Here is a 10,690-nt window from a genome sequence, read left to right on the forward strand (position 1 = left end):
AACTAATCATTTGATTCAGGTGTGTTGACCCAGGGTGTTATCTAAAACCTGCAGGACATTGGCTCTCGAGGCCTGGAGTTTGCCACCCCTGGTCTATGGGACTGATTCACTGCTAGAGTGAGCCTCCAGTGGACATGATTAGAGCTGCAGTTTTTGGCACTTCAGCCCTATAGGTGCTGCTTAAACTGTGTTTGCACATTTTAAACAGGCTACCTGACTGCTCTGGCAAACCTGAAACCTGTTTCCAAGAAAGGTTTGGGTATTAACTCAACTTTTCCTCTGTTATGTGCCTGACTATGAGCTCCAATTCAGTTTCCTTGACAGTTACAGTTAAACTAGTTAAACTGCTCTTTTTATTTCCTGCCTGTAGCATAATGTTCTGACTTTCTGTCTTTCAGCTCCAGTTCTCTTTGGAGCCAGAACCAGTAGCCATAAACTGCACAGCCTTCAATCACAATGGAAACCTGCTGGTGACTGGAGCCGCTGACGGAGTCATCAGACTGTTTGGTCTGCGTTCATACTCGATTCATCCAAAGATTATTTTCAAAGAGGATTAATCTGTGGCCTCTTTGCTGTCACTTACCAAAACCCAAGTAAGTTAAATACATTTCTGTCCTCTGTCTTCTGTAGATATGCAGCGGTATGAGAGCGCGATGAGCTGGAGAGCTCACGATGGGGAAGTTTACAGTGTGGAGTTCAGCTATGATGAAAATACCGTCTTCAGCATCGGAGAAGATGGCAAGGTGCGTGAAAGCCAGAACTAGTGTAGCTCCGTCTGTTCTCCTTATGTTACTCAGGAAAGTCAAGAAAGTGTGTGTGTGTGTGTGTGTGTGTGTGTGTGTGTGTGTGTGTGTGCGTGCAGTTTATCCAGTGGAACATCCATCGCTGTGGGGTTAAGCAGTCGGAGCAGATTTTACCTCAGGACGCCACCGGGCCCTTCGTCCTGTCGGGGTACAGCGGCTACAAACAAGTAAGCAGACCTGCTGGTTAATCTTCAAGACAGCACTTCATTTGATTTCATGACCAAAGCTCGCTAGAAAACATTGAATTCTACAAAGTAAATTAAACTCTGTTCATAAGAAAACATTTTTTATAGTTCAAAGAAGTAAAATCACCAAAGTGAACAATTTGGGGTGCTTTTTTCTAACTTGGTGATATAATTCTTGTTCAGGTTCAAGTCCCTCGAGGTCGACTCTTCACATTTGACTCTGAAGGTCAACACGTCCTGACCTGTTCTAGCTCCGGTGGACTCATATACAGAGTGAGTACACCTTCATGTCTGTCTGTAAGTAAGTAAGCAAGCATTCTTTAATGCTTTAAATGTGTTTTGTATTTTAAAAAATTTCCTGGTCCCCTCTCTTCCAGCTGGCCAGTGGGGAGTCAGCTCTGGAGAGGGTGCTGTCACTGGGGGGGCATAAAGCACCAGTGGTGACCGTCGACTGGTGCTCAGCAGTGGACTGCGGCACCTGCCTGACAGCCTCCATGGACGGGAAAATCAAACTGAGCACGCTTCTAGCACAGAAGTCCTGACTGGGGACCTAACGGAGGTCCTCTGTTCTTGTGTGTCTGTGCAGTTTCAGAGATGAAAGGAAGACTCGAGGAATGTTTCATGATACAAACAAACCTGTTTTTAAATCAAATTAGGATTAAAATCTCACTGAAGGTTCCACCGTAGAGCTCGTTTCTTTTGTTAAAGCTGTATTTGTTGGTGTTTTCAGGCCTTTGGGGAGAAGAAAAACTCCTCAGCAGTCTCACAGACACTCAGCAGCATTTGAAGTGTTTGAGTCAACAGCACCTCGACCTCTTTCAGGTACTTGAAGTCGTTTCATGGAGAATTGAATACACCTTTCTAAAATGTCTTCAAGAACCTAAACAAGAAGTCCAGTTGCTTTCATCTCAAGACCTTTAGACTGCAATGATCTGGATGAGTGAGAGACGCCACTTGGATTGATTGGAATAAGAAACGTCCAAGTTTTTCTTATACGAGCCAAAATGTTACAAGTAAATATTTGGAGGATCACTCTGGGTTTTTATTCCCTTAACCTAAACCAAATAAATAAAATAATAATAGAATAAAATAAAAAAGGTAATAAAGTAAAAGAAAAAGACCTATCACAAGAGAAACTGTACACTGAATTTGTTTTATCCTGTATTATGTTTGATTTCATTCTTACAGATGTGTAGTGTAAATAACAGAATCATAACAGTTTTGTACTTTTCTTTTCTTTTTCTTTCCAATCAGTAAATTTTCACTTTAGCTTTTTTATTTTGTTTGTTTGGGGTTTTTTTTTTAGTTTCAATGTTGTTTTTATAATGAGGGCAAAGGCATGTGAACTAGCTACATGTACCAAAAACACCACTTTAAAAAGGTGGTGTCTGAATGACTCACAGTGACATCCGAAACGCTCCCAGCCTTCCAAATGTTTGTGTTTACAAATGTGACCTATATGACTGAAGCCTAATTAATCTCTTATTCAGTTTAGATGTAATGAAATGTGACATTTACAGTTGTGTCATAGGTTTCCACACAGTCATCATGGGAATGAAAGTCATGGTAATTTTGGGCTTTTAATTAATTCTTTTTCTAGGGTGGAATGATTATACAGCATATATCTTTAATGACTTTAAAAAACTCATAGGTGTGAATGAGGGAGTGGTTGGTTGGCGATTAGTTGTCTCTGTCTATGTGTTAGCCCTGCGACAGACTGGCGACCTGTCCAGGGTGTATCCCGCCTCTCGCCCTAAGACAGCTGGGATAGGCTCCAGCGCCCCTGAAAAGGATAAGCGGAAACAAATGGATGGACTTTAAAAAACAAGAACTGGGTGCACACATTTGAACTTATTTTGGGTTTTCTCTGATCCCAACAGGGTCAAAAGTAAACATACAGACTCAAATATTTACATACACCCCTACTAATATTTGGTAAAAATGTGCTTTAGACTAGAAGGTGGCTTACAACTAACGTGAGGAGTGTATTTAAACACCTGACCACACCTATAAATAAAATTAACATTGATGTTAGCCACAGTCACTTCCTGTAGATTTAGATTTTATTTTCATAGATTCATATTATTATTTTATTAGTATACAATTTTCTTTCCCCAGACTATTTTTTTTTTTAATTTAGTGGAAAGTGTTAGGAGTGCTAGGATAATTTCTGCTCAGTTTGCAGGTGTAGCGCCTGCTCTTCGCCGTAGGGGGCGGTGTGTACGAATGCGTGCTGTAGTTATTTTTAGAGAAGAAGCAGAAGCCACAACAATAACACACAGGCATTTTCAGGGACTGAAAATCCTTTAAATGTGACCTTTTCAGCGCGGATTTTCTCAGTGTAACGTTTGCAAACGGTCCGTTTATGTGAAAAGACTACAAAATAATTCCGCACGAAGGTGAATTCAGGCGCCATGTTGCGTGTTTCAGCGAATAAATAGCATGTCGTTAATGCGAGGCTAGCTGCGCCGTTAGCCTGCGTGCACCGAGACCGGTTCTGCTGTCGCTTTTCCGTTTCATGTCACTACTGTCCGGTACCGCGTGCAGACATGGAGAGTTTGTACAAGCGGAAAATGTTCGCGTCCATGCGGAAAACCAAAGTAGCCGCATCGAAGAAGCGGCAGATCGGTCTGCCCGCCTCCATCCTGGACGACAGTGACGAAGGGTCCTTCTCGTCGTCCTCCTCCTCCGGATCACAGTCCGACTTCCAGAGCTCTCCTGAGGACAACAGCGAGCAGGAGGACCGGGACCGGAGCGAGTCCGGGGGGACCTCCAGCGACGACAGCCGCTCTGTCACCCGCAGGAAGCGCTCCTTCCTGGGAGGCGACGACAGCTCTTCGTCGTCCAGCCGCGGCGACGAGGATGAAGAGGACGACGATGACGACGACGAAGATGACGACGGAAGTCACACGAAGAGGATGGTCCAGCCGAGGAAGAGGAGCCGGCTGCAGCGGCAGGACGAGTCGGACTCGGACCGCGCGGAGGAGAAACGGAGAGAGGACGCGGAGAAGGCGAAGAGGAGGCAGAGACATAACAAGCTGCTGGCGCTGTCCCGGAGGATGAAGGCCCGCATCCCGAGCCGGAGGAGGAGCCGCGTGAAGCAGGTACACCTGAGCGCCTGCGTCATACACAGGAGCGCAGGTGCTTCTGCAGAAACACGGAAAGACGAGCAAAAAACAAACAGGGCTTCACCTCTGGGTAAAAGCGCAGGTATATGAGATAAAGTTGAAAGAATTCATGTAAGAGCGGTGTTGTGCCAAAACGTGACCGCCTGCCAAAAACTAATTTCCAATGTTTCCGTGTGTTTTTTATGTGCAACATCTTTACGGTAAATAGACTTCGGTGAACAAGGTTTACAAAGGGGTTATATATAAAATTTTAAAATTACATTTTTTTTAAGTAGCTTTATAAATCTGTGTTATTGTACTTACATTATAACCAATCCGGTCCTTTTTGTCCACTTAAAATATGTTTACAGATCTATTATTATATTTGTTGCAATATCTGGTCTCCTCTTGGACAGATTACTCTTACAAAAGACATTTTTAATGTCAACGAGATTTTTTTTTAACTGGATAAATAAAGAATATATAAAAGTCACTGCCAAAAACTGATTGTAGCTTCTGCCTTGTTACAGGAATGTTGTTAGTGGCTCAGGATGACTTGATATCATTCATTGTGGGATTCATTTGACATATATTTAACATATTATAGACCAGCAAGTTATTTATACGAGCAATCACTTTTTTGGCAAATACCGGAAAAAAAATTATTTTTTTTGCAGACGATCATTTTTTGGCACAAATGTATTCACATCAAAGAAAAATGTGCTTTCAAAACTTGAACAGGAAAAATCTACACGTTAATCTGTAAGACGGAATAAGAGTTTGCTAAAGCTGGCAAATTTACAGTAAACTACAAACATTTGCCAAAAAAAGAGAGAGAAAATATTTTTAAAAATGTGCAAATTTACAACACAACAACAGGTAGATTTATGAAAAAAAAAACCTTGGTTCATAAAAAAGCTAGAAAATGTATTTAAATTAAAGGACTGGCAAGTTTAAGAGGAAAAAATCACTTACGTGAAGCGTAAAAAAATGTACAAGATAAAATTCTTTATTGTTAATAATAATTAATAACAAATAAATGTTCATTATTAATTTTGTTAGATTTTAGAATAAAAGTTAAATGACCAATTTATAAGAAAGAAATTACAGAATTTGTACAACAATTAGTAAATGTATTTACGTTAACAAAAACTGGCAAGTCTAATGAAAAAATTCACTTTTTTGGAGGCAAAAAAGGTCAATTTACAAGAGAAAACAAACAGATTTATGAGAAAAAAGGGGTCAAAGTTCCAGGAGAAAATTAGCAAATTTATAATAACCTTAGAATGAATAAAAGTTGAGAAAGAAAATGGAAACAACAAAAAGAAACATGCATTTTACTGAAAAGAAAACTGAGAAGGTTGCAAGGAACACTAATTTATACTAATGGATTGGCTCATTTCCAATAGATTTCCAAGTTTATAAGAATATATTGCACTTCATACCCAATAAAGCTTTATACCTGTGTGTGATGAGTAAAATGGGTTTTATTTAAATTGTTTAAGGGCACAGGAGACAAGGAAGAGTCTAAAAAAGCAGAGGATGAGGCAGATGGTGATGGAGATGGAGGAGGTGAAGAAGAAGAGGACGGAAAGAAAGAAGTGTCACGGGGAGACAAAGGAGAAAAAGAGAAAGAGGAGGAAGAAGAAGAGGAGGAGGAGGAGGAGAAGTAAGCCTGAGAGAAATAATAGCATTTAAAAATGATGCAAAAGTGTTTATCTGTACAGGACTCATGGTTATGTTGTTGCTGTGACAACGAACACTTGTAACAAGCAACAAAAAGAAGAAAAGAGGAGGTGGACAGCGTCTCTGACCCCAGTGTGAGGTACTTTTTTGCTTTAGATTGAAAATATAAACATTTGCTGATCTGCTGAGCGCTCAGTTTTATTTACATGCTGCAGATGTTTCCATGTTAATCCGCCAACAGCTGGAGGCTCCAAGCACTGCTGACCTGTATGACGTCACAAGCAAAACCATATAATGGTTAAGTTGGATTCAACCAGGTGGCCTGCACTATCAGCGTGACTTACGATTAGAGCAAAATCTTTATTATAATTTATTAGCTTTTTTTTTTGGTTCATTGTTGTAACACTAAAAGGTTTTATCTGGGAGTGGTAGTCACAGCCTTCCTGCAGCTGTCCATCTGAAACTCACAGCCCACCGGTGAAAGGAGCAAAAACAAGTCGCCAGCATTGAATTGTCTTATTTTCACTGAAATGAGTCCTGGAGTAATACACAGGCCACTACATGCAGCTGGTTGTGAGGTGTGTGTAACGCGTGATTAAAATAAAAACCAAAAACGTACATATTCAATATACACTTTGCTCGCATGAAATTAGCTTTCTTATAAGATGTGTTTTTTTTTTTTGTTTGTTTGTTTTTTTTTCCTTTTGAACTAAAAAAAATCAGCTTTTTTCTGGCCCACGTTTGGCCCTCTTGTCGCTCAGTTCTGGCATTTGGCAATCACCAGATGTGGCCCAGAAGTCATAAACACAGCTGGCAGCTGGCACAGGTGGACCTCAGCAGCCACTGAGTCACAGGCACACATCTGGGTTATATTTTGCATATTTGAACCAGCAGATGTTTTGCTACTTTAGCCTTAAAAAATACAGAAATGTGCTCATATCCTGTTGTTTTAGTCAGAGCTCTGCTTGCAAGTCCAACAAAAAGCCAGTGAGCGGTTCTCGAGTTCAGCTAGATGAAATTTGTGGCAGCAGATCAGCTAGTGAAGCTAAAACCAGAGCGAAAGCTTTCCTGGATGTGGAGCACAGAAGCTGCTTTCTTTCCTGCAAAAGGGAAGAGCTGCTTAGTGGGCGGGGCTTCCACATCACATCACTGAGTGTAATCGTTGCATTATGACTGCGTGTGAGCTTTAAGACAGAAGCCGACTGCATCTCCCAGAAGGCACTGGTGTGAGTCTTTATTGAATTCTTGATGGCAGTGTTGTGAATATGCAAAAAACTCTGATTTCACGACCCCGGAGGATTCTGGGTATTGCAGTATTTAGAGACATTCAGTAACCGACAGCACTCTGACTCGTTTCTGTTGCACTTTCCTTCTTTTTCTTTCATTTTTTTTTCCTGAAGTTGAGTTTGATTGTTTGCCAATCTTTTCTAAGTAAGTGTGAAGGCCTCGCAGACCAATTGATTTTTTTTTTTCTTGTACAGCAGCTTTTTAATCTGTTGCTTTATCTTTGAAAAAATATTTACATATTTTGATAGTTTTGTCCGTCTGTTATCTCCAGCGGTCTCTGTTTCTGTTATTACATTGTCAGCTAAATACCTTTGAATGTTGAACCACACAAGATTTTTGAAGACTTCCTGCAAGTTCACTTTGCTGACATAATAATATCGTTATACTTACTTCCTGGTACACTTGCAGTATAGTGGTTGCCCATAATAAATCACAGATAAAACCAAATTATTTGTCAGTAACTGCATTAAAAATGCCTGCATAGGTTCTCAGTTGTGCAGGTCATGGTAGTCTTGAGTGCTTAAAAATAAAGTAGTTGACAGTAGGGCTGCACGATTTTGCATAAAATGAGAATCACGATTTTTTGGCTTAGAATTGAGATCACGATTCTGTTTTCCAGTATAAATATTTATTGCACTTATTTACTGCACATCAACTTCGTAACAGTTGAGACTGAACATAAAAACAATAAATAAACATAAAAACAACAAATGTCTCACGTTTTGTTGTTGCCGCAAAATGTTGTACTGCTTGAAATTCCGTCTCCGTTGCTGGACGCTGCGTGTATAGAGCAGGTAGTGCAACAATAGAAAAATGGTTGCGGGACGGCACTGTGTAGCGTTTGTCTAGGTTGTTGATCATTTTCCTAAATCCCTCGTTTTGCACAGTGTTGATGGGTGCCATATCTTTGGTCAGGTGATAAGTGATAGCCTCCGTAATTTCTTTGTGCCTGCGGGAGTTCGACGTTCATAGGGAAGCGCTGTATAAGGTTCCCGTTATTGATGTTTGGGTGGTTGACCGGGACGGATTTTCCCTGTCACTTTCTCGTCATCCCTGACGTGCTCTCCGTTGTTTTTCTTTCTGCTAATTTTAGCATCACACGGCACAGCTTCTGTATCACGTGGTATAAGGCTCCGCCCTTGTCATTTGTTGAGCAGGAAGAGTGAGCGCTTGTTTTCATGCAGAGTACGTCGCGGATCAAAATGCGGTACAGTCGTCGTTGTTTTGTTTTTTTTTTTTGTTTTTTTTAAATCGTTGTCATTTGGAAATGAGATCGCACATAAGTATGAATCGAGATCGCGATTTTCTAACAATTAATCGTGCAGCCCTAGTTGACAGTACTTGTCTTAGACAGGTGCCACCTTTTGGACTCAGTGACGGTAATGACACATGCCATTTCTCATAATTTGAACTGGAAAAGCCTCCTGGATGAAAAATGAAATGGCTAAAGAAACCTAAAGAAGTCCTGTTGCCCTTTTTTAACCACTCAAATCTGCTTTAAAAAAAGCTCCAGTTAGCCAAGGTGATGGTTGTGCATTTGTTATGAAGGTTGAAAAACTCGTCAGATACTGAAACAGTTTTCTTGTATCAGACTCCAAAACATGTTTATTTCTGCTGTAAAATTGGGCATTTAACATGAGAGATGGGGGAGATTAACTTGCTTTTGAAGCCTCAAGTGGACATTAGAGGAACTGCAATTTTGGCATTTGAGCACTGGCTTCCTGGAGTTACCAGGGGGTCATCACTTGGTATGTCATCATGAATGTTTAAGTTGGCACTCTGTTGTTGTTGTTAGATTACCAGTGTTTAAAAGGCCCAAATATATGAGCTCGTTGTGATGTAAGAAGTCAATGAGGTTGTTCTTATGCTACTTTCTGGTACATCTGGAATTCTTTGATAAATCTCACATACATCTTTTGATGATCGATTGGGCTTATCATCATGTTTGTGTGCTAAACTGCCAATTATCAGTTTGGCAGAGCTTACTGCATTTAAATCAGAAGTATTATGCGATATTCAGTGGCAGCTGTTTAAACCCAAACAACTTTCAAATGACCAAGACTGGTTGTGATGACATGTTACCTGTACCTCTCAGTGGTCACTTGTTGTTGTGTATTTACTATTTTAAGACTGGTACACTCAACTTTATGGTAGCTTTTTGCCATACAATTCAACACTAAGTAATTAGTAACATGTGCTTAGTCATAGTCATCAAACAGGCTTTTGGCGTCACCTTATGATGGTAGGGGTGCATTATAAAAGTTGTGTAAAATACTTTTACACAACTTTTTTTTCCCCTTCCTTTTCTTACAATTTCTCTTAGAGCTGACAGTTGAAAAGTCATGACTTTTAATTTTTAGTGTCCTTGTTTAAAATAAGCTTTTTTGGGCTTTTTGACAGATAGCACATGGTGCTCGTCCAGTATGTTTGTGCATTGTTTAAAGAAACGTGACGACTGTGGCAGTGAATTTCATACAACTGACAGGAAGTATGGACAGAACTATCAAAATAAGATTCTAACTGTGTAAAATAAAGTAAAACTTCTTTGATTTTTGACTATGTTTGATCTGAAATTATGGACATTTCTCCATCAGTAAATTTTGTTTGCAAAAATCAAATGATCCCACCTGGTTCATTTTTTTTGGTGGGGGGTTCCTGTACATAGAAATGTGGGTGAATTATCCCAAAACTATTTTGTATTTTTCTATTTATTTCTTCCTTTGTAAAGTCTTCTAAAGGCCACAGGCATGTGCTAAAACAAAAATGGACAAATGATGAGAAATTTCTCTTTCCATCCTTCTTCTTAAATCCTTGCTTCTCCTGTTTGTAAAGGTGCATTCATGTGCAATCGTAATAATAGGAAAAAACACATGATGTGTCTGAACCTCAGCAGCCTCCGTCAAAGTTGGTGAGAAACTCTGAATGTTTTTAAGTTGAGTTTCCAGCTGCTAAAGTTGAACCCACAGACTGTTTGAGAGCCTTGTGACTCTTGTTTCTTTTGAGATAAGGACTCAGTATGGTATACAGTGTAGTGATAATACACACACATTATAGGTACTTATCAGTGCTGTGTATTTACCTGTTTCCAGTGTATTCCTGGTCTTTTGTTGCTGTATAAAGCTCTTTAGACCAACTCACGGTGTTGAAAATACCTGTTTTAATAATAAAGTTTCTTCTTTTTTGACCAAGAGATTATGTGTTGAAAGTCTTTATTTATCTAACACATAATGCATGAATCTACAGGTCTGTGCTATGAAATAAAACATTACGTCTTATGGTAATTTCTGCAATAATAAATAAAAGAGGACAAATGCACTATCCTATATTTGAGAAATTCTTTTGTTACAGCAGTTAAAATAATAATGAAAAATTATAATACAAAATTGATATTTAATTTGGTAAAATGTACTTAAATTGTGTTTTTTCTAATATTTTATAGTCCTTCACATTTATTCTATACTGAACAGAAAATAATTGAAATTAGCACTTTGTGTCAGCTTCTTTTATTTCAAAATGTGCTAGTGAAATAAAAGGACTTGATTTGATTTTAATTTTAAATGTAGTATTTAAATTAAGGCTTATGGGAGTGCCTACTGGGGTCAGCGGGGGAGCTGGCCCCAGG

At 39.5% G+C, this 10,690-nt stretch overlaps 2 protein-coding genes across 2 annotated transcripts in view; both read left to right on the plus strand.

Annotated features, from left to right (window-relative positions):
* The window catches only part of wdr91 (WD repeat domain 91), a 13,458-nt gene extending 10,824 nt beyond the window's left edge, over positions 1–2,634 (plus strand). The window contains exons 14-18 of the mRNA XM_005917009.3: positions 399–507; positions 631–743; positions 863–970; positions 1,172–1,261; positions 1,366–2,634. Coding sequence (XP_005917071.1) covers positions 399–507; positions 631–743; positions 863–970; positions 1,172–1,261; positions 1,366–1,530 — 585 coding nt within the window. The 3' untranslated portion in view covers positions 1,531–2,634. The remainder of the gene's footprint in view (positions 1–398; positions 508–630; positions 744–862; positions 971–1,171; positions 1,262–1,365) is intronic.
* Positions 2,635–2,794: 160 nt separating this feature from the next.
* Positions 2,795–7,681, plus strand: ccdc82 (coiled-coil domain containing 82). Its single transcript, XM_042218717.1, has 2 exons — positions 2,795–4,092; positions 5,601–7,681. Exons 1-2 carry the CDS (start codon positions 3,538–3,540, stop codon positions 5,766–5,768), a joined length of 723 nt encoding a protein of 240 aa, XP_042074651.1. The 5' UTR covers positions 2,795–3,537; the 3' UTR covers positions 5,769–7,681.
* The last annotated feature ends 3,009 nt before the right edge of the window (positions 7,682–10,690 follow it).

This window comes from Haplochromis burtoni, unplaced genomic scaffold (assembly GCF_018398535.1).
Source record: "Haplochromis burtoni strain Fernald_Lab_line unplaced genomic scaffold, NCSU_Asbu1 Contig_22, whole genome shotgun sequence".
Lineage (NCBI taxonomy): Eukaryota > Metazoa > Chordata > Actinopteri > Cichliformes > Cichlidae > Haplochromis > Haplochromis burtoni.

Excerpts from the sequence above, each read along its gene's own strand:
- ccdc82 (XM_042218717.1), top strand. The coding sequence starts at position 3,538 with ATGGAGAGTTTGTACAAGCGGAAAATGTTCGCGTCCATGCGGAAAACC. Across the intron at positions 4,093-5,600 it reads GGAGGAGCCGCGTGAAGCAG|GGCACAGGAGACAAGGAAGA; the intron begins GTACACCTGAGC and ends AAATTGTTTAAG.